At 36.1% G+C, this 24,597-nt stretch overlaps 1 protein-coding gene across 4 annotated transcripts; it reads right to left on the bottom strand.

Moving 5' to 3' along the window:
- Nucleotides 1–1,764: 1,764 nt before the first annotated feature.
- Nucleotides 1,765–22,703, bottom strand: LOC145236671 (polyamine-transporting ATPase 13A3-like). 4 transcript variants are annotated; one of them, XM_080099673.1, is made up of 24 exons: nt 22,455–22,703; nt 21,170–21,282; nt 19,708–19,836; nt 19,059–19,156; nt 18,622–18,700; nt 17,964–18,098; nt 16,924–17,082; nt 16,451–16,640; nt 15,616–15,772; nt 14,726–14,915; nt 13,847–14,023; nt 12,970–13,245; nt 11,977–12,057; nt 11,465–11,665; nt 10,842–11,001; nt 10,152–10,383; nt 9,061–9,099; nt 8,636–8,702; nt 8,095–8,188; nt 7,475–7,629; nt 5,838–6,097; nt 4,923–5,077; nt 4,361–4,425; nt 1,765–3,925 (listed from the first exon to the last, which is right to left on the bottom strand). In XM_080099673.1, exons 1-24 carry the CDS (start codon nt 22,528–22,530, stop codon nt 3,398–3,400), a joined length of 3,816 nt encoding a protein of 1,271 aa, XP_079955799.1. In that variant the 5' UTR covers nt 22,531–22,703; the 3' UTR covers nt 1,765–3,397. The 4 variants fall into 4 exon arrangements, with proteins under 4 accessions (XP_079955799.1, XP_079955803.1, XP_079955800.1 ...); XM_080099677.1 differs by having other exon boundaries at nt 19,065–19,156; XM_080099674.1 differs by having other exon boundaries at nt 21,170–21,279.
- Nucleotides 22,704–24,597: the final 1,894 nt, after the last annotated feature.

Raw genomic sequence — 24,597 nt, 5'->3', positions numbered from 1 at the left:
AATTATAAAAGGAATTAGGCTACAGCTTCTGGGCGCATCATAATGCAACGGAGCCGTTTGTTTTTTATATGCTTGCATAGTTTCGTAATGGTAAACGAAATCCGCTACTCAACAAAAAAGTCTTGTTGTTTTTTCATTGAAAAAGGAAGGACTGAAAACGCACAACAGCAGGCACGTAACATATCCTGTTTACAGGTAGCCTAATTTGCATTTTAAGCGTTGCATTTAGTATTAGCCTACATCAAGGCAAATTTGGAGCGATTAAATCTCGCCTACAATGCAATGTAAAAAAAGTTTTATATGGCATCAACAAACTTATAATTGTACTTAACCTGTATTTGTACAAGAGGTTTCCGTGATTTTAAGTTTTCAACGCATTCTTGCAAACATTTAAAGCCAAATAGGTTTTCACAACGCTTCAGGCAGTTCTGTTTCTCATAGCATGCTAAGAAATTAATCAAAGTGAAGATAAATGGCGCCAAAAAATGTTCGAAAATGCGCCGCAGCCTAAAAAAGGTTTAAAACCACTGTTCTAACATCACGACCATATTCCAATTATGTACGGTCGTGACGAATTAAAAACAACTCTGTGCTCAATCACGTATGTGTAGCAAAATCAATGCGTAACAAGACGCAACAATCGTGAGTTGTTTCTAAATGAAACGTTATTTTTACTGACATTTTAACGCCTAATTATTTCTGATATTAATGTGCTATTACTAAACCAAAATGAGTGGGCAAAAAGGGTAATACTGTTGTTCTAATGCAGTCACTTTAACAGACCGCTAAAGGGTCTAGCGAGCATTGAAGAAAACGTTTTGCCGCCTGGTAGTTAAAAGCAAACGAAACCTCAACTTTAAAGTTAATTTGCATGGCAACATAATGTTAATTAAAAAATTTCAGTTTCGGTTTTGAAGGCCTGCAGTGTTTAAGCTTTGATTTGATCACAAAATTGGGCAGACTATACATTATCGTGATACGAAAATGTTCGTTAAGTATGAAAAGAAAGTTTGCTTCCAACTGTTTATCTGACACCAAACTAATGGTAATAAAACTTGAACATAGCTGAACCAAAGCCCCTAAACCCCCAACAAATAAAGACGACTTCCATATCCTGTATTGTAGAACTTCCTCCTTTTAGGAATGTCAGTACCAAACAGCTTTTTTTTAAAAAATACTCCACCGTCTGTTGCGAAACACGCTTCGATGTTTGTTTGTTTGTTATATTTAAACTCAAACTGCGCGGGAAAAGCGTAAAGAAGCCATTAAGCGGTACTTATGTTACACAAACAGCAACAAGTTTACCCAATCCTTGGAAATTCGAATTACCGTTCAGTGGAGCTCAGTATTGTTTTTTCCGCATCACTTAGCAATTACTTTCCACAATCAACAAAAAAGGCTGAACAACTATGGGGACTTGCCTTTGTTCACAACATTCCAAAAATAACAGCAGTTTGGTTTCCTGTCCGACTGATTTAATGCAAGCTTTATATCCAACATACGGAAGCTTACCACATGGGCGTGTAAGGTGGCACCGTTCACCCAGCAGCTGCCCAGGAAGTCGAATTGGCTTGAGACACACTTATTCATCGACATATCCAATGCAATAGCTTGTTTATATTTTTGAACAATCCTATTTGTGGATTGATTTGAAAGGGCACGGTGCAGTTTCTCATGTGTTCGGCTTAACATAAATGCCAGCCAAAAACTGTCACGCTAAAACGGTTTTCCTGACTGGTTACAATTAGCACTGGGTGAAAGCAATCGATTCACAAATCAAGCATGTTAAAATTACAACACAGGTTCAGGCGCGTAATGTCAAAACTGATAATGAAAATTGGCGAAAACTGCATAGATACCTGATGTAATGAAAGTGTAATATTGAACAATAATGAATAATACCATGTTTAGTGACAAATGAACCCCAGCAGTTGATAAACAAAACAGTTAACACATGGCTAACCTTGATACACACTGAAACTTAGTTCCATAGCTAGCTGCTTTTCAGATGAACGAGGCAAATCAATAAAGCAATAATAGCGAGCAAGCAAAAATACATTAAGCAATGAATTTGTTTGCGTATTTACATGTCCTAAACAATAAAAGCTAACATCAACTAGAACAACATCACAAAACGAGTATCAGTATAATGTACAGAAAAAAATTGGGATTGTTGTTACATATTTTGGTGAAAACTTAGAATTTTTTATGCTACTTAAAGACACTGTTAAATAATTTGTTCTGAAAAAAATGATTGTTGGACAAATCTGTAAAATGTGGTGTGGTATTACTTTTAAAATAAGGATTTTGATTTTTATTCAACAACAAAAAGTCATTGACTGCAGCATTTGACATAAAAAGCGAAAACATTTTGATCAAGATTGGACTTTCAGGCGTGGACGAATACCTTATGTAAACCGATTAATCTCAGACGTAACCACACACAGCAAACCTTGGTTAATTTTGATAAAACTCGAGGTACAAATGATTTGAAATGTGATAGAGCTTCAACTAATCGTCATCGGTTAATTCAGATCTAATCTAGACATTTTTTGGCCCAATCGGGTCCGGATTAACCGAGGTTTACCAGAAATTCCCAGACTTGTGAAACGTCTGCTATGTTCCCCAGTGCTATTATGCATAGAGCAAAAATGCACTGGAGGTTAAAACAAAATAGTTAGCTTCATTGGCATAGGAGGCATCACAGCTATTATAACATATGCAACCATTGCCATGTTTGCATTGTTTGGCGACAATAGCAGATTAATACGTAACAGCAAAATACGGAAGAAGATCAGACAGCCAATAATTCAGTAATGGGAAAATTCAGCTATTAAACGGGAATTTAGCTATTGTTAGAGTACATGAATTTGTACTGCTCAATAGCAGTACATCCGTAATTCAGGGCCTGTTTGACAAGAATTAATCAAACAACTAAATTAATAATAATACATTAGTAAGCAGGACAATGCAATGCTTAATTCAATCGTATACGTACTCCATTGTAAAAAAAACTCATACATCAATCAGGTACTAATTATTACAGTCCAGTGATGTGTTTCGTTTTAGACACTTTTTGAGCTAAACCGTAGTTTTAAATGTACAATGTAAGTATGGTTTGTTGAAAATTATTGTTTTACAAAATCATTAAATTTGCAGACGTGTCCCATTTTTGTATCGCATGTGCTGTTTTTTTATGTGATTTTTTAAATGTAAAAATAAAAAAACAATATTTTTGGTATTTTGTTCTCGATGCACGATAAAAGAGCAGAGTTTAAAAAGTTTATATTTCAAAACATGTTGTGTCAGTCTTTTTTCATTTCGGAAACACAAAAACTACGACCGAACTCAAAATCGGCAAATCTGGAACATTATGGGGCAAAAAGGTAAAGTGGCGCTATAAGCGAGTTTTGACATGAACAGGGGTCGGTGTAAAAACTTCGGAAACTAACACCTTGTCTCGTACCGGAAACGGAAAAGGCGTCAATCCTTCGTGGCCGGAAGTGTCCCTTAGACACCGTTGTATGGTCACATAGCGCCTGTTCTCTTTGCGTTGGCACGCCCTGTACAGACGAGTCCCGCGCAAAAACTCCCACACGAGAGGGCGCTCCACAAAACCTACCTCGAAGCAGACCGAGACGACGAAATGGCCGACCGAAAACACCACGATCCAAATAAGGAACATGGTATCGGGGATTACCCTTATTTGCATGAAATCCGCTAGAGGCAGTGGTGCGCCGAACATGAGGAAGAGATTGCAGGCTACCAGGAACAGAAGACTCACCACAAAGGCGTAGTTCTTGTAGAATGAAGTACGGAAGGGTTTTCCGCGCGAAAAGGCAACTGATACACTCAGGTATAGGAAGCAGGAGAGGAAGAAAACAACTGTGGTCTGATAGAGCACGACGTTTTGATCGTTTTCAATCTGTAGGCGCAGGTATTGTAAATTTACTGTTTTGCTTGATTGGGCACTCTTTCTTTGAGCATACATAAAAAAACATACTTTTTTACGTTACACATCCCAAGTACATAACAAACGTTAACGCCAGGCGTGTTGCTGCTTTACCAAAGTATTTCAAATGCTTGTCTTAATATACAGTTTTAATCAGTTTGGTCTACGCCATTCTAGACCCGCTAATATTTAATACTTCACTGGGATGAAACTGCCATTTAAGTTGCACAAAACGCATACTTTGTATTTTCAGGCGTTTAAAAAGTTAAACGCCTGCGTTTGTTGCTACTTAAACGACATTCCACAGCTTAACTTAAAAATTATCACAAAATCGTTTGTATTTTTATTTTTTGGGCAATACATAATATAGTTTGAAACGCTGGAATTACAATAAGCAATAAGATTTACCTGCGATTGGTCTGGAATATTGTTCACTTGTGGACAGGTCGTTGCGTTGTATGTTGCGTTCGCCACTGTAAAAAAACATCATTTCATAAGATAATGCCCCGGTAGAAAATCCACATACTGTTTAATGTCCTTATTTCTAAGAAATTGCCTTGTTTTTGATTTGAGTCGTTTTGTCTTTTTTTCAACAATTACAAGTCCAGTCCCTGCTGCAAGTAAAAGTAAACCTATAGACCTGAGCTGTCGTGAGATACGAGAAGTATTTTCTACGAACAATGAGTTGCTGGAACAGGTTGTTTCTGGCAAAAAATATGGCATGCGACATGTCATGGCTCCTGTAAATTGTTCAAAAACGTTTGTTCGTTTTATACGAAAATTCAATTTTTCAGTTGTCCTTATTTTGGGATCCATGCCGATGGCAACCCTGGTTATATACCATTGTCGGTTGAGTAAAAAAGAAAGATTATAAAATATGCCTGGCAAAAAGACTATGCTGTACGTATTCACACACAAAGTTGAAATTCGTAAAATTGCCTTTGAAGGATTTGTATTACTGTCCACTTACCGTTGGCTGGTGGAAGATTGGTAAACCAACATTGGTCCTTCACCCAGAAGAAAATGGCGACTTGAAATGCAAGCTGGAACACGATTTGCCCCATCAGTGAGGTCAGCATTTCGAGTGACACTAAACTGGATAGGGGTCGTTTGCGGTAAAGATGTCTGCAAAGAACACATTAAATGCGTTATTATGGCCCCCTTTACTTGAAGAGGGCACACTTTGTTTTCGTCCGTATTTGTTTTAGTGTGTTTTTGTCTAACGCTGGTTTATCCAACCGATAGGAAAGAGTGCTTCAAACTTGCAAATTCAAACACGTAGTGCAGTTCAAATGCAAATTGAAACACATTGCAATGGTTCCCAAACCGGGGAGTAATTTTAAAACTTTATGGGAGGATTTTTTTTTAATTTTTATGTGTTTGTAAATAGACACTTAAGCTCAAATATATCCTGTGAAGTTAAGGAAAGACCCAAATTTAAAAACATGTTTGTTTTGTATGGTTTAGCATCTACTGTGTTGTATATTAGGGAGAAATGAAAATATTTTGAAATATCAAGGGTGGTATTAGTTAAAAAAGTTTTGGAACTACTGACATAATAGCTAGATATCCTCCAACAGTTTAATCTACTGGTTCACCCACAGCCCACTAAACGCAAAACTTTTAATTTACGACTTTGTCTAATGCGTTTTTTTTGTCTAACACTTTTTAAGTTTTTTTTCCGTGGTGTGTTGATTTTAACCTGATTTAAATGTTGTTTGTAGAATTTGCAGGCTGGCGATGTACTCATAGGTGAAATATCTTTTTTGAATTTTTGTTGTTGATTAAACTTGATTTGAAAAACATCGTTCTCTATCCAACTCTGTTAATATTTTTATAAATCAAACTTAAATATTCACTCATGTACACAACGAATCAGACTCACTTGTGTGCGTGATTTCTTGACATAGTGATGGCAACGAGGTCAATAATGATCAGATCCACGTAGAGAAACTGTAAGTCACTAAAACTGCTCACGTCATTGTAGAGGAGCGTGATCGAGCAAAATTGGATGATTGAGTACAGAGCCATGAACTTGAACATGCCGAATGACGTCACCAACGCGGCTCGACCCTCGCGGATTAAAGTGGGAACACAACCAATTCCCAGCTCAGTGTGAGATGTAAAGGGTGCGGCGACTGAGGCCTGAACATAAACGTTGTGTTAGTAAAAATTAGTGATTGATAACTTTGTGTTGAAGTAAATATTTTCTTATTATTTAAATCTCCTTTTAAGTAAGGCAACTGCGACGATTCAGGGTCATTAAAATCAGATCAAGAAAATTCTGTGTATAAACTAGTGATGTACCGAATCGGCTTAATTTCGATTCGGCCGAAACCGAATATTCGGCGGTTTTGCCGAATAAATTCGGCCGAATCAACCGAATCATTTATGACGTCACGCGAAGTCGTACGCTACGCGTTTGACGTGAAAAAATGTTTATCTACCAGGCAGCCAGTGCAAAATAGTTGTGTTTCGTCCTTATTGCAGTTCTGTGGGGTTTAAAATTGCCTTAAGCATGATTGGCAACCTGCCAATGAATTACTAATTTTTTTGACTACCGTGGGGAAAACGATAATGTGTTGAAAAGGATAAACATTGACGCAATTTTCGTTATGTTTGGCCTTTTCAAAGATTGCGTGGACCTTAATAAGCAGAAAAGACACGTTTAACGCATTAAATTTGTGTTCGTAAAAGATTCGGTTTCGGCCGAATCGCAACAAATTATTCGGCCGAAACCGAATCTTTGCAAAAATGATCGATTCGGCCGAATAAATTCGGCAAACCGAATATTCGGTACATCTCTAGTATAAACCCGTCTGGCGCTGTCTTATTATTGAAATCTTGTATAGACAACGATTAGTTAATTAACGAATTTTCAAACGATCGATTTGAAAAACTGTAAATATCAGTTGGGCCAAAACCGAAACATTAATAAAACGGCATATTCGGCCAATGGAAACTTCGGTGCATCACAAGTATATAAACCACCAATTATGAAGCGTTTAAAGAGATTTTTTCAAAAAAGGTGTCAAAACTGGAAATTGGGTTTGCGCCCAGATTCACACCGTTATGTTAAATTTTTATTTCGTATGTTGGTATCTCACGTATGTGTCACGTAACAATGAGTCAGTGGACACATTTTTTCATTTCTCGTATTGATAACAAACCAGCTGTAATTCTTACGTGGTAACGGTAAATCAGGACTTTGTTCGGAATGTTGCTCATCATTAGTATTGCATAACTTTTTGTTAAGCGCATTAAAATAGACACTCAGTACCAAGAACTAAATGGATGACTCAGCTTATCCCACAGACCTGTTAACTGTTTTGGCTCATTTAGTAATAATATACACACCCAAAGTTTTTCTAACATTCTTATCTGCAAGATTTTTTTGCTTGCTAATCATGGGTAAATTTAATCACTGGGGGTAAATTACCCTTAGCTTAACAAAACCCCTGTTTGAAAGGTCATTTGATTGCAATAAATTTTAGCAACATCGTAATAATCATCAACACTAACCTCATATTCCGACAAAGAGATGCCAGTATGAGCTCGCTTCAACGCACCACAGTCATTTGCCCCATCCCCACACATACACACGTGATAACCGACTTCTTCCAAATCTTCCATTAAATCTGTCTTCTGTTCTGGTGACATCCGCGCAAACACAGTACCTGAAATCAACCAAAGTCACGACCATACAAAAATAAATGTTTAACTCCAATTGCACTTCTGTTTAATACAGTCTGTGTGAAGTCTGGAGAGGATTTTTTCATAACATTTTTGCGCAAGGACTCCAAAGCAAATATTTCGATCGTTTGTAGTAAAACAAGGTTTACGTTTTACCAAAGTTTTCTACTTCAACATTCAACATAGCAGAACTAACGTTGTTTTTTTAGCGAGAGGGGTCATCTCAACCATCACAAACTAATATGCGGTGATCAAATTGACAGTGTTCGTTAATTCATTCACAAATCGAAGTTAATAAATCGGACATTTTTGCCGATTTTGGAAAAATCAAAGAAGTTTACATTTTGCTGAAAATTTGTAAACAATAAAAATAGCAAAAAAATTGGGATTTGTCACCTCACAACTTTGGTAAACATGCCACAAACTTAGATCTTAAAGCTACCAACTACCTTTCGTTGCAATCACATCCACCCACTCCGGGAAATAAGTTTTGATGATTTCCATGTCTGATCCTGAAACGGCAAGATGCCAATTTTCCTGATTCTGCGCGAAAAGTAGAAACATTTTAGATGCTTAATTACCACTGATGCTGGTATAAGTACATGCCGAAACGGCAACTCAACTAAAATGACACTTAATTGAAGCTTTGATTATACTTAAATCAGTTTGTGTTTTTGGTTATGCAATTATGGTAGTTGCCTTAATTAGTCATTTTGACCTGTCTGTTTTATGTAAATAATTTTAGTTAGTTTGCTGTACTAAAACTATATACCGAGACAAAAAATGGCTTATGTGGAAAAGAGCGCAAAATAAATATATTTACTTACTTAATTATACTTATGGCGGAATATACAAATAAAAAATAGTATGGTCCTTCAAAAAATAAAAAAATTTTTGCTATGTATTACATCAGGGCATGGGCAGATTAATACCCACAAAGTTTTGAAGGTAACACAGAGGCAGATTTGAAAAAAATGTTACGTGACTTACCTCCATGGCAACGGAAACGTAAGACGGGTCAGATGACAATTCTTCGGATGAAATCGAAGGCGAATTGCTGGAATAAAACGATAAAATTTAAGCTTGAGTATTCTTAAGCTATTATTTTGTAATCTCCCGATTTTTGCACAGGTGCGTTTTAGGTGAAATTCGTGTTCAACTCAGTAACAAAGCAAAACGCAAGTCGGTTGGTGCAACAAGTGATGATGTGTTAATGCTGGGTTAAAAATGCAAAAGTTTCTAAAACTCAATCAAATAGTCAAGAAATTGTAGGTTACAATAATCAAAATCATGCTTGCGGAGCTTTTTATGCAAAGTCAAACACAGCAACATTAAAAACGTGTACATGCTGTGCAGAACACAGGCTATTAGCAATAAGATACGTGCAGAGTTAAACCAACAACAGAAAACCTTACGCTAGTTTGCCTGGACCTTCGCCAATGACAAATTTATACCTGTCAGTGTAGGGATAGGAATGCGTTAAATCTAATATCAAACCTTACACAAAACAAATTTACACAAACTTAGGTACACAAACCAGGGCATTGGACGAATGTTGCTCATCATTAGTATTGCATAACTTTTTGTTAAGCGCATTAAAATAGACACTCAGTACCAAGAACTAAATGGATGACTCAGCTTATCCCACAGACCTGTTAACTGTTTTGGCTCATTTAGTAATAATATACACACCCAAAGTTTTTCTAACATTCTTATCGGCAAGATTTGTTTGCTTGCTAATCATGGGTAAATTTAATCACTGGGGGTAAATTACCCTTAGCTTAACAAAACCCCTGTTTGAAAGGTCATTTGATTGCAATAAATTTTAGCAACATCGTAATAATACAAATTTACACAAACTTAGGTACACAAACCAGGGCATTGGACGTGGACTTGCAGTTTTACAGAACCAAGTACGGTTTAATTTATTTTTTGTTTTGACATTTCTCTAGCGAATCTTTTAATTTCGTAAATGACACTTCAATACTAAGGGTGATTATGAATTATAAATTGTGATTAAAGTTTGAAAAAAATTATCAGACTTAGACTTTGCCCAAAAATGTGAAAGTCCAATGCCCCGTCACAAATCACAAGAGATACAAAACTTGACTGAAGATGGAAATATCTTTTGTCGGCAAATTAAAAAAAAAATTTGAAAGTAGGTTTAAGACAACCTAAATTGCAATGTTCTTCAAAAATCTAAACTCATCACAAAAACAGTTAAGGCACTGGTTCCCAACCAGGAAAGAATTCCTCCAAAGTGAAGTATTTAATTTTTTTTTCAGGAGAGAAATTTACTTTAATTTGTACATGTGATGTGCAAACACACATTTTAGCTCTAGAAATAAAATCTGTGAAGTTTATAAAAGGCAAAAATGAATTATCTTTGTATGGTTAAGCATCTACTATGTAATCTATTGGTGAGGAATGAAAATGTTTTGAATTGTTGAGGGAGGAATTCGTCAAAAAATGTTGGGAACATTCACTAAATAAGGATTTTCATTACGTTGTTGAGCTGCCGTTGCTTTTCCATTGTTTTTTCGACTTGGCACAACCAGACGATGTCCAAGTTAAAGTGGCGCCTTGGTGTCCATCTGGTGGAGTTGTGCTCGCCAGTAAAACCTCGTCATGTGGCTGAACCATACGCGACTCTCTAGCGACACTTAGCGACGTAAGGATGTTGTCGCCAGTCACCATCAATGTGCGTATGTTTGCCGCATGAAGAACTTGTAGTCCCTCTGGTAATCAAATGATATTGTTTGATATTTATTGGGTTTATCACAGCGAAAGATCAAAATTGTGAAGTGAACAGTTTTGTTTAACATTATTTAAAAGTCCAAGTTCAGGAGGTTTTGAATTTTTTACCTCATTGAGAAGTTTTAAAGAAAATATTTAACGTTTTATTTTTTTCATTTTAGATGCATTATAAAGTATCTTTACCACAGGAATCCTACATAACTAAAATAGGTAACTGACTAAATAATTTGCTAACATTTGCCTGAACATTCCAATTTGCCACGTAACGTAACACATATAGAGAAACAAAATTGTAACTGTAAAATTCTAATTAGGCAACGTTTATTATTTCTTTTCATCAAAAGAAAGTTTCAAATTGTCAGATTTGATAAAGAGGCATTATTTTTTATTTAAACATACTTCCTGTATAAAAGTTATAAATTGGAAAATATTGATTTACTTGTGGATTCGGGTTTGAGTTTATTTTGCAGAGCCATGAGACCGAGAAATGTGAGTTCGCTTTCCACCACAGTTCGTTCAATCTTCTGTGCTTTGGGCCACGTGATCGTTAACTTTTTCGTTGCCATGGCAATCATGCGGAATCCTTGCTTGGTGTATTTCTATGAGGGTAATAAATATATTAAACAGTTGATGACTGAAATCAGAATGTGCAATTTAGGTTTCGTTTTATAATACGCACAAGAAAAACAGGTCTACAAGACACCAAAAGGAAAAATTACAAGAGTAAAAAATTATGCCCACATATGCACAAAATAAGCGTGCTTTTTTGAAAAAGTGAAAGCACAGCATCAAATATCACACACGCAGGTAGCTTCTTTCACAAATTATAGACGTAACACCGGATTTCGAAAACCTTGCATTGCAATAGACACATTAAAAGTCAAAAATACAGTAAAACGTTTAAATTAAAACAGGACATAAATGAAATAGAACGATAAAACTCACTTAAAACATACCTTTTATAGTAAAAGAAAGCAAATCTGTTTAAGATTTTGAAAAAATAAGCCTCAGTACTAAAACTATATTCTGGAATAAAATTTTGCCTTGATCAATTTACCTTACCGTTAGCACTTTCTGAAAGTCGGAGGGCAACGATGTAGGAAGACACATCTGCGCAACAGTTTCTGGCGCTCCCTTGACGTAGACCACCATGTCACGTGGTCCAGACGACATCGGTTTCACGATGACGCTTGCTCGCTGTAGCGAAGACGAGAATGGAAACTGACGTGTGATGCCGATGTTTCGTAAGTCTGGATCTTCGACCTGTGAAACAAAAACGTTGATGTACAAAAACCTTTTTGAACCAAACAAAACAGAATCAAAGCGGACATGTTTCAGACCAGTTAAAGCAATATGAGATGTATTCAGGGTTTAATATACAGGTGGCACAAAATTAGTACATAAGCGTTGTATATAAGGTTTAACTTGTACAAAGGAAAATTACAAATTCACAAAGACCAGTAAAACTTTGCATTTTTGTCAGAACTTAATTTTGTCTTTTTCTATTACATTTCACAAAAACTAGCCCAGCACAAATAAGTTTGGACTATTTTCACAATGGAAGGTTTACTTACGCAAGCTGTATTTCCAGTGTTAGTCTTTGGTGGTTTCACGTACGTCGTATGAAGTTGGTCGTATTTCTCAGAATCGGCGACCTTCGTTCAAAGAACAATGTGGTCACAAAATAACAACGAAACTCTGACACATACAGGCGATGAAATTTGTAAGTTTAAAAGTATATTTTTAGGTTCAAATGTTTAAAAGCAAGATCTCCCTTAGATTTGGTACATGTAGTTATATTTTATTTTATGTAAGTATAAACATGCAAATATGTCCTTGATGGGTTATTAAAATTCAACTGATTTAATCTAGCACGTTTCTCAGAAGGCCCTAATTCGAGAAACGTTTATCAGTAACAATTTGGTGTTTACTGGGCCCAGACGTGCCTTTCGCTAAACCATTTCTATATCGTTACAAAAAAGAAACATGCCAAGATATGCATGTTAACTGACACTTTCCACTTGCTGTCAGAGCTATCGGGCAGATTGTGAGTGTAAGGCTTAACGCAGCGTGGTCCAAACCGTTGGCTTTTGTGCGACCCGCAAGCACTTTCCGTAAACAATCATCAACTCGATTACAGTAGCTATAGTTGGACCACCCTGGTTTCACTTTTGGTAATACCAGTTGGCAGTTGCATAGGTTGCATAAGGGACAGCTTGCCTAAGGTAAATCGTTGATTTAAAACATCGTTCAGTTATTACCACCACTTACGTCACACAGGCATTTGACTCTTGCCCTTGGTTAAATATTGACAACTTCAACTAAAATTTCTGAGGTATGCAGAGAAAGGCATGAGATTTAAATAGGTTTACGACGGAAGAGGGCAATATACAAACCCATGCATGTAATGTGTACACATTCTATCCATACCAAGTCGGATACCGAATTTCCAACCCCAAGGCTATATTGCAGTAGTCAAACAAGCACTTATATCTTTTGATTCATAACATGCCTTGGTCCATAAAAGTCAAAAAAACATTGACAAATAACATAAAAATTGATCATACCGAAGGTTCGACTAGTTCCCATCCAGTAGCCTCAAACATTTTCACATCAAGTGGGTCGCCTGCCAATTCGCCACCAATCGTTGTCAAAGTGTGACACGTTGCCATGCAACCGAGCATGCTATCGTTGAGATCGGTGGCAACGTTTTCCGGTGACATTTCGCTGTCAAAACTAGCGACATCTGCACCATCTGTGGCAGGTGTCACTGCCACAACAGTGGCAACGTCCAACCCGTCTTCTGTCAGGGTGCCGGTTTTGTCAAAAGCTACAACGTCGACCTGCAGTAAATTGGTCAAATTCAACAGAAAGTATTGAAAAAATCAGAATTACTTTCTTATTACTGGTTAAATTGGATTAATCTTTAGTTGGTCTGTTATTCAATTTGTTATTTTATAAAGTGCACAACGAAAAGTGGTAAACAGCAAGGCCGACAAACGACATAAGATTTGAACCGAGGGATTAGTTGCCGACAGAATACCATACCAAGTCAAATTGAAATGTGCTAGCGAAGCATAAAGTGGTAAAATGTGCTGACAGAAAGCTTCAAGTCATCTTTTCGATCATATATCAGAAACAAATGCATATTTTCTAACCAAGCGGTTCCTAACCCTTGCGAAATCTTTAAAGGTAAATATCAAAGCTTAGCGTTTGGAGAGGTTAGGAATGTGTGATCTTTCCGAAAGAAAAACGAGGTTTTTTTTCACAGTAGCACAAGAAATCTAGTACTTGGCCCTTTTAAGATGAACACAAATTCAGAACGGGGATCAGCCATGAAGCGTTCCTGTAAACCATCGATCACGGCATACCCACATATAAAGGTTCTACTATTATGATGATGAGTGCTTAATTTTTCGATTTTTATTTCATTCGAAAACTCACCTGGCCACTGATGTTAATTCTTTGTGGACTGATACAGTGGATTCTTTGCTGCTTGAGACGATGTTGGGCGTAAATGATTCCAATTGTCATAGCAAGTGGTAGAGCGGGAGGAACAGAGATTGTAATTAGATCAATAGCGTTGAAGAGAATGTCTTTAACCGTTTCACCCTTTAACGCCTACAAATGAGAGTTCAGTATGTCAAGAATAAAAAAGTTCATGAACAGTTTTTTTTTCTGATCCGGATGCGGCCCGCGAGCAACTTTTCAGCGGCCCGCGACACGTATTGATTTTGATCGGCCGGACGGAATGTATGTGTTAAATCCGATTTTTGTAACAAAGAGTTGTTACATTAAACTTGATAGTCATTAATGGTGAAAATAACGGCCCAAATAGACGTAAAAAGCGACATGCTTTATTGTTCAAACGTTTCGGCAAATGCTCATGCCCATGCAAAAGCATGTCGCTTTTTACGTCTATTTGGGCCGTTATTTTCACCATTAAACTTATGAACAGATCCGTATATAGTGATAGTTATTAGTTTATTACTAAGAATAGGCATTGTTACGTACAAAGACAAAATCATTGTGTATTTGACTTTGCGTACACTGCTATGTTATTGCATGAACATCATTGCGGCCCGCCTCCACAAAATATCACTGCTTTTTGGCCTGCATATGCAAAAAGGTTGCCCACCTTTGTCCCAGACTGTTTACGTTTTTTTACACCCATTAAAATGCCTATAATCTTAAGTGTTTTGCACACAAACAAAAAACAGAATATTTACATTACTTTTGAATTCTATTTCATCAATGTACAAAAACTGCTCGTAAAAAATACTTTTAGTTACAGAGACAGTTGAATATGCAATCGCCACACACCTGTGTCACCACAGTGTAGATAAATCCACACACTGCAATCCCGAAGAGAACACCGATAAACCTGTAGGCGTCCCGCAGTAGTTTCATGTCGACCGGTTTTGGATACAGTATGCTGTGAACGAGCTGACCCTTGGCTGTGTGATATGCCGTTCGAACCACAACTCCTTTTACCAGCTCGCCAGGGTAAAAACTACAAGCAATGTGACGTGTCGTAAAATTTAAAAGGCGACCGCAAGTGGTAACACTGGTGTTATGTACATGTGTACAAAATATGTCGACCAATTGCACATTTCAGCAGTGGTTTTACCGTTTTTTGACCCTTTTCAATATTTTTGAAAGTTTTTTTTCGAAAACTTCGCCAACACGAATCATGTAGGAAGAGCTACTAAAACAAGAACTCACAACAGACTGAGTTTGCTAAATATCGATAGAGGGCGTAAAGAGCACAATTATTTTAATTAACAGTGAGACTAGAATAGGGTTAGGAATAAAATGTAGCGTTAGAAACAAAGTTTATAGCTATTTTTATTATAAAACCTCTACCCGACCCTAAAAAACCCTAACCGCTTTCAAATATTCTTTTACGCTCTCTACGCAATTTATAGCTGTTTAGCAAACTCGTCTGTTGGGAGTTTTTACCTCAGTAGAATTTCCTACAATTTGATGTACAGTATGATTACGTGCGTACCACCTACATAATTTTACAAAACAATAGGCGCTTCCGACAACGTTGAAACCAGGTTTAAGAAATATATTTAATCAACAAGTCGTCTTTAGTTTTTAATTTACCTTAAGCAAGATTTGACGAACAGGCCAAAACCATTTCTTGTTGTTGTTCTTTTCGACAAAATATTCTTACAAACCCCTTCTAATCTCTTGCTTAGTCTTACCGTGTTTGAAGAACCTCGGTGCCACAAAACAACGTGTGTCGTTTGTGCAGATCTGCTGAATAGACATTTTGCATTTCACTTTCAGCTCGTGGCAACGGAGTCTTTGTGATCGGGACACTCTCACCAGTCAGCATGCTTTCGTTCACTATACAAGTCCCTACAAAAAAAAACATTTTATTTAACATTGCCTTTACAATTGACGCATTAAAGCAAAACAAGGGCGGATTCTTAGTTATTTTGCAGCTACATAGGCTGCACACAAGAAATAAACCGCGGATGTCATTAATACTATCACCACATTAGTAGAAGCCAATTGCAGAAAAATTACTGGTAAAATGTAACAAATTTGCATTCACCGAACATTCCTAATTTTCTGGAAGACTATCCGTAAAATAATGCCTGCCCAAAACCAATCAGTAGCGCAAAACAGTTACTAAACCACTGTCTAGCGCTCCAAATAATGCAGCAGCTTACATTGCTAAACAAAAACGGCATCGTAGTTCTTGCATTAGGAGCGGGACAACTAGTGTAGCTAAAAAAAATGTTGTTGTAAATTTTAGTTGTCATTTTTTTCTCGTAACCGACATTTGCTTTGCATTTGGAATTTGTTCAATCATCGCACCTTAGCAACCAATCAAGCTTTTTCTACAAATTAACTGGAGTCGTTTGAATTTAACAGAAATGGAAAAATAAACGCATCCCGAATGACGAGGTTTCTGGCTCCGAATACAAAGACATTTTCTTAAGTGCGGGCCGATAGAAGTATTTCGAAGTGTTCAAACACGGAGTCAATAAGGTCTAATTCTAGCACTCTTGTTGTTGTGTTGTGCCTCACCTGACACTAACGCTACGTCACAGGCCAACTGAGCGCCATGTTGCGGTATGACTATGACGTCACCAGGTACCAGCTCCTTGCCCCAAACATCTTTAGTGAGGTTTTCGCCATTGTCTTGCCTTTGAACCTTCATTGTAATGTCGTTGTGGTATTTCACCATGTCATGAAGACTGACCCGTTCACGACGAACCTGGAAAATCACTATGTTTAGACTTTAGAGCAATCAAGGATTAACAATTAGTTTTTAACATACTGTACCCAGATATCATAAAGCAGTATTTTAGTGCTTAAATTATTTATTTATATGTCACATATTGTGTAATGAATTTTTTGATATCCTTTTGGAAAAATATTTTTTTAATATTTTTTACACACAAAACCACATAAATTTTAAAAAAATCAGACCGAAGTATATTTTTAAAAAGTTCTATATTTCTGTAAACATTACAATGGCTTAAAATGGACTACATTACCTGTATCAATGATGTTATTGCAGATAAAAAGGAAATGATAAAAATTGCTGTAGCATAGATATAGTATTCATCGAAACACCAGAATATCACAGCAAATAGTTGGAAGACGTAAAAGGGATTTAGAATCTCAGACATCAACAAATACAAGTATGACGGGATCTGAAAGTAAACAAAGCACTTTGCATCTACATGCAACTAGTAAAGGTTGTTAATACCCAGCCCCAATGTTTGTCCCCTTAAAAAGCAGTTGAGCAATATCTGATTATGTTCATCTCAAAAGGCTTTTTGTTGGGCATTTTTAATCAAGGTTGGGTTTTCAGGTTATAATTTGTTGCGATTTTGCTGACACCGACTCTTTAACGAACACAGGTTTAAAGCATAAAACATGTCTTTCCTGCTTAAGAATGGTAACACAATCCGTGAAAATTGCTGTAACTAAAAATGCATTAACTTTAAAGATTTTTGAAACATTGTTGTTTTTCCCACTCAAAACCGAATTCAGTGACTCGTTGGGCAGTCTGCCATGGTAGAGGCAACCCTAAACCCCACAGAACTGATAATGAACACACAGCTATTCTGTTGTGTAACACCACTGTTTGCCTAGCAGAAAAAATGTTTTCATGTCAAATGTTGCATGACAATAAATGATTTGGATGATTTGGCAACATTTATTGGGCAAAACTGCGGAACATTCGGTCTCAGCCCAAATGAATCATATCTCCTGCATCTCTAGATATAGGTGCCATTTTTTAGCAGTTTAAGTCAGTGATACTATAACTTGAAATCTGCATAGAAAACTACTAATGCAGAATTCCTATATGTTGCCAATTTACATGTATTATATCTCAATGGTTATCCACAAACATTATTTGACACTCTGTTTTGCTATGCAGTGGTTACATGTAACATAATTGTTTCTTCCAGCAGAAGCCAATGGGTTCCCAAATACAGATTACAAAAAATATAAAATATACCTTTCCCTATGGCTTAATTAAACCTAAAAAAAACTGGTTATTCCTGTTTTGTTAAAATCTACTTACTCTGACAGTGATAACATTTGGGCCAAACAAGTCATATCTGTTTTTTACATCAGCCTCATTTAAGCCAGCAGTCGAATTTTGATGGATTTGCTCCAGTGTCGCCCTTTTATCCAGACTTCGAAGGTGACAGAAAGTCTGTTAATACATTCTAGTTGTTAGTAATTGAGTTGGCTGGAATTTGAATGCTAATGTGACATTGGAAATAAAAAAGATACAGATTGTTGTTGCTTGTGCAGCCAATTTTAGTTCATAGTGACAGAAAATGCTGTTTTTGTTTCTTGTTGTTTACAGCAAATATGCCAACTGATGCTAATCTACAGTTTGACAAGCAGTAAACAAACAAAATTTAATGCACGAATAATCAGAATTGCCTGCATTGCAAATAAATACTTTAAAACAAGTATAAACACTCTTCACTATAGTAAATTATTGTAAATGAGGGCTATTTACAATTGGATACCACCATGCATTGGACCTTATGCCACGTTCACACAAATTTAAATTCCTTGAGATTTGAGTACTTAAACAATCTACTTAACCAGGTGTCATTTTTGGAAGAATTTAAGCAGGTGTCATTATTGTTTTTATAATTTGTAACAATGTTGGAATAAATGCCAAATTATCCAGGTGTCAAACCACAAGGCAAGGTAAAACTTACATGAAGACTCTCATCCCATATGTAGAGTGTATCATGGTGGATAAATGCTCTGACAAGTAGGTCCTGGGTAGCCAAAGTACTGCAAAAAAAGGTTTTGGTCCAAAATGTTTGTTAATGCATTTTCAACTTGCAAGTTGCTGCATACTTCATTGAAAAAGGAGTGCAACTTTTGTAGTCTTTGATAAAAGGCAATGAAATGATCTTTCTTGTATGTTATTAAATAACTGCTACATTACATGTAGTTTTTAATAAATTGAAAATATGTAGCAAGTGCAACATGTTTTTGATTGTTTTAAGAGGAAATTAAATGGCAATTTTTTTTCAAAAGTGAAAAAAGTTGCACCCAAGCATAGAGATTCACAGTTTGGGATTAATTAAAATGAGCTATTGGCAAACTAAAAAAATGTTTGAAATCCTTAGTTTGAAAAAAAACTCACTTATACCCATTGTTGAGCTGTGAAAGCCTGTTGGGGTAGGCTCGCACCATAAGCATGGCTTTCTCCTGTGGTATCATTTGGATGGTGGCTACAAATTTCTGCAAAATAATGAATAGCTATTATATAAAATGGTACCTTATCCTGCACTGCACTGTAGACAATTAAAGGAAATTAAACATATCCCACACTGTAAACAAAAACAAGTGCAGTCCGTTGTGCAGAGAAGGATAAAACATATTGCTAAAGTTAGCTTAAAATCAAAGTAATTGATGAAATGCCTACTGAACTTGAGTCTATGCCTAATCTGTGGATCATAGCATATATATATATTCAGAACAGAAAACATTTCACCTTGGATGAAAAATGCCCAAACAAATCATTGAATGGTATTTTAGTGTGCATATCTACATTATTAAATACTAAAAAAAAGTTTCGAATGTGTCAAGATATTCACAGACTGGGGACAAGAAACACCGGATTAAACTAAACTGTTTTTGAAACAACATGCACCTAGCTTTAAACACAAACAAGTTCTTCCTGTTAGGTAAAATGGGTGTTGTTTACATATAGCATATGTCATATGGAAAGTGATTCAATGCCCCACAATTGGTCTGGACTGCATTTATTAAAACCAAGATAGCTGATGTACCTCTTTCGTGTCCACGAGGGTCAATAACACTGCTGTCATATCTTTGCAAGTGGCTTTGGTGTGAGTGCATTTTAATCTCCAATCCGGTCTCCAATAGAAAACCAGCTGCAGAAATCCAGCACTGAAGAGCTGTAACCAAACAACAGTAGTTTTAATCAGTGTTATCCATAACAGCACAAAAACAAGTTACATTTCGGAACACTATGTATGGATCTGATCTGCTCAAGTTTCATTGGGCAAATAACAGCTCAAATAGACAGAAAAATTGACATGCTGTAATTTAAATGTTTCAGCAAATGTGCATGCCATCATCATTGATATGTGGGACCACATTAGTTACACTCGTTTATGACCACAGTTACATAAAACATTGATAAAAAGGTGCACAGCAGAACTTGCAGAAGAGCATTAACCACCTGGTTATATAAGAAGTATGGTGCACTGGTGCAATACAACAGTTTTAAACTCAAGAACATAGAAGTTACACTGTTTAAAACAATTATATTTTTGAATAAAACTGTGAACCATTATCAGGTCTGTAACAAACACTAAGCTTAACAAACAATATTCAGGATATTAACCCACAGCATGTAAAGTTCACCAAACAAACTGCTTATTGTATAAAATATGGTTAAATAAAACAAATCATTTTTGTTGAACCCAAGTGACCCAATGCTTTTTACAGTCAAGGTTAGCAATTAGCACGCATAAATTTTGCAGCTTGCTAAGACAGGGCATCTCTCATTATTGCATCTTATTGATTGCAGTTTGTCAAGCATGATATATTCAACAGATCAATAACAGATAAAATCAACCTTTTCCATTAAAAGATAATTGTCCATTTTATGGGACAAGTCAATCATGTTCAACTGATATATGACATTGGTTGTCATTTTGATGCAATAAAACATATACTGCAATATTTTCTACATATGTTTTATTATATATATATATATATATGTTTATATTCATTTCATACTTGCAAATTTTAAAGATTTCCAAATAAAGAAATACTGGTTGGCAGCATAATGATGGTATTTTTTTTGACATTGTTTGCATTACACAAGCAAACCTTTTTTCCATGACATATCAAATGCACAAAAATAACTTCACAATGAAACCAAAATGCTTGGTATTAGTGATTAAATTTAAAGTATACAGGCTTGGTACTGAAGTTACTTGGCATAATGTTTTTGCTTTACTGTTCCAAAGAGCAAAACTGGAGGCATGGCTACTGTCAAGCAGAGCATACAAGCCACGGATATCAGACATCTAATTTGGCAAGTGATGACAACTTGACAAGACATTTTCAATCAGCTACAGTCATGTAAAAATGATTCTACCGGTCGGTGAGAAATTAAACACAAAATGTCACATATTGTCACACAACCAGTTGTTAATGTTATTGTGTTGTGAAATTCACAGGTTGATGGTGGGGTATAAAAATTACTCATATACTCACTGTGACAGTGAATGACAAACAGGTTTTTATGGTATTCCTCCTGTAGCCCTGACAAAGCAGCTCTTGTGGAGTTCCTTTGTCAATGCTTGACGAAAACATCTGCGTAATACCTGCTATAAAATAATGTGATTTAATAAAATTTATTGATAAAAATGTATTTTAAAATATGGAGGATATTGTACTACTATAAAGTACCAAAATTCGTGCATTGTGTTTTGTGAGTCAGCTATTGAATGGCAATAATGTGTGTATATTGGTTTTAAAAGTAGTATTACTTAATACATATTTAATACTTAAATCACCTCAAAAACAATGCTCTTAAACTTTAGAACAACGCAAGGTAAAACATGCCTTGATTTAAAAACTGGATTGCTATTACAATCGCTGCTTGCATTTGCAGTGACTAAAGTTTGCATAAAGGCAAAGTAACAGCCTGTTTTAGCAGGCGTCATTAAACTAAACAACTTCTAGGAATCTCAGGATCAGGCTTCCATCGGTTTCATAGAGATTTATGTTATGTATGTGCAAAGTCGATGAAAAATATGAAACAATGCGTAATGATAGTACTCAAAAATAAGTATTTATATTTATTCAATCATCATTTTGCCCAATCAGTTGTAGTTACAAACACATAGCAAACCCTTTCAATCAAGTTTTAATACATTATTTATTATTTTATTTGCTTTAAAAATTACTATTATATTAAAATGCATTTCCTGCTATTAATAATAAAAATTTAAACCTGCCAAATTAGCTTCTACTACCTCATCTGCAATGTTTGCAAAAATGACTGGAACGGCTTTTAACGATTACACTTCAATGGACAGTTTAGTTTGCAGTTTGCACAACTGAGCAAACACACACCATGATAGAATGTGCACTACTGCAACAAAGCCAAGAAGACATGAATGATTGGAAACAACTGAACCAACTTTTTGGGTGGTTTAACAATGACAGAATAATACAAGTGCTAGACAGTTGATTGAAAGGGCTCCTTTTTTCCGAAATTTTCTTTTGTTGTCAGTAGAGAATAGAAACAGGATAAAAGTAAATTTGCCTTGTTACAACCATCAGTCTTAAAAAGTGTATTTTCAAAACATTTAGATGCAGTAAGTGTGTTGCAAGTTACTGGCTTATTGAGGTTTTATAATTTAAGACACTTTTACTCAAACACCATAAAATAACAACAGTAAATGAAAGCACTTTACAATGATGGATAAGACATGTGTAAAAGTGAAAAATGCTATTTGTTGTAATTACATAAAACAAAAAAGTATAAACATACCAAAGTCATTTTGAGGCAAAAGTGGGGAATCACTTCCATTGTGTGAGCGATCACTGTCCGCATGGGACTCAACCATGGTGTCTCTGCTAGCTGTACGCCGACTTCTGACTTCGCATTCGGGTAATAGGCGTGTTTAGGCACAGATTGTTACAGGGCAGTAAATATTGCATTTAGCAGCAAATTTATGATGAGGCAGACACATTAAATAGAAGCTACCGAAGTATTTTGCTGTTAAAGAACAGTAAATTCATTAAAATATAACAAACAAGTATATAACAAACAAACATAAGTGTGGCTAACTGCTCTTCATGCAATATATAAATAACTTTACAACAAAGGTAACACGTTTTACCCTTGCTAATCGCGTAACGATTTTAATGCTGCTTATGCAATAGCAGGACTTTTTTACAAAGTAGAAACGCGTGCATTTGTATACATATTGCGGCTTTTAAGTTTCAGAGTAAATACACTCTAACCAATTCTGCAAATACCAATAGCGCAAGTGACAAACGAAGCAGACGAGGCTATTTGGTTTTACCAAGAAATGAAAAGAACAAATAAACGTAGTTCATATAAACCTGTCCAGGTCTAAAAACTTACTCAAGCAATTGTTCGTCCGACAAGTACTATCACACCGGTCAATGGTTAGCTAATTAATACGAGATTTATTTATTCTGGTTAAACGTCTTGCTTTCCAGCGTCTGGTGGTTTTCAGCGTTTGCATGCTGTGCAGATTGAAGTACAAGCACAAGGTTTACAAACAAACTACTGAAGTACTAAGTCCATGTATTATACTCTATTGCAGTGCTCTTCAACCTTTTTTGGCTTCATGAACCCTTAAGGATTTATCCTCGGCGCAATATTTTGGATTTCCCCTTGTAATCCGCGCAAATTTAGGCATTTTACGTGTAAACCGCGCAAAAAAAATGTTGTCCGTGCAACTTAGCACAGCTTTCGTAGGTAACTATAATAAACTTTCTTTAAACTTTTGTATTGTCGTTTTACAATGAAGTTCTATGTCGTCACAAGCCTTATTTCGCGAACAATCCACGTAAATCAGTCAAGCACATCGAAACTTACCGATCGTCACGCTTGAAATAGCATTTCTATTTCGCTAACGTAGTCGTTAAAAGTACATTTATCTGTATATTTAGGACGTAGTTTGACCATTAAAGTGACTGTCGGCTGGGCAAGTTACATGAAATAATGTTTTCTGTATGACAAATAATTAAAAACAGTTAAGAGCAGTTTGGCAATCAAAAACTATCTCCACAAAACAAATCAGCAAATGTATGAATCGTTATGAAAATGAAAAATTGTAGAATCTAGCAGAACAACTGCGTGCGCAATAGAGCAAAACTGAAGATTCGTCGTGTTTATTGCTTTATTTAGTTGTTCTTTTTGTCGGCTAGATAGTCTTGCAGGCGTTACATACAAATTGCGTTAATCGTTAAATCCACCTGTCAATCAAAAGTCTATCGATCCGCGCAGAAAATTGTAATTCTGCGCAAAAATCCGCGCAATTATTTTGACGAAAAAAATATCCTTCGCGCAAAAACGAAACTTTCCAATCTGGCATATCAATATGTCAATCAAACCGAGCAGAGCTTGCAAAAATTGCTTGAATTGCTACCAATACTCCAAGCATATGTTCGCAAATTTTCTGTAAAACACAGGAGAAAAAGCTTAAACTCGATGTCCTAATATAACCCGACTGTAACGCAGACACTATCAAACTTGGACACGGGGATAAAACATTAAAAAAGTTTACCTTGGCTCACATCATTTGAAACCTACATCTTTTTTCTAATATCGTGACAGTCAAATATTAATGGTTTATTAAAAGTTTGTGATGCACCCTTGTATACCCCTTCGTACTGGTGCACCCCATGCATATTTTGGTGCACCCTAGGGTGCACCGTGCACACCGGTTGAAGAGCACTGCTCTATTGAACCAAAGTCTATATAAAACATACTTTGTATTGAACCACTACGGTGCACGTTTTTTTAATTTCTGAAACTTTGACCCGACCATGTATGGTACTGCATGTTTTTTTTCAAGATGGGGTCTAAAAAAAGTATTTTTGGTATCATAACCAGGAAGTCGAGCCGCTTTTTATATGCTGGGTTCAAAGTATAAATA

Source organism: Phallusia mammillata, chromosome 1, assembly GCF_965637545.1.
Source record: "Phallusia mammillata chromosome 1, kaPhaMamm4.hap1.1, whole genome shotgun sequence".
Lineage (NCBI taxonomy): Eukaryota > Metazoa > Chordata > Ascidiacea > Phlebobranchia > Ascidiidae > Phallusia > Phallusia mammillata.
This window is presented reverse-complemented; position numbering and strand designations above follow the sequence as displayed.

What these genes read in the sequence shown, in the direction of transcription:
- LOC145236671 (XM_080099673.1), bottom strand. Translation starts at nt 22,530, where the DNA reads ATGGTTGAGTCCCATGCGGACAGTGATCGCTCACACAATGGAAGTGAT. An exon ending in CAGCTCAACAATGGGTATAA is followed by an intron (nt 18,701 to 19,058) that starts GTGAGTTTTTTT and finishes CTTTTTTTGCAG; the next exon opens with TACTTTGGCTACCCAGGACC. An exon ending in GGGAACTAGTCGAACCTTCG is followed by an intron (nt 12,058 to 12,969) that starts GTATGATCAATT and finishes CTTTGAACGAAG; the next exon opens with GTCGCCGATTCTGAGAAATA.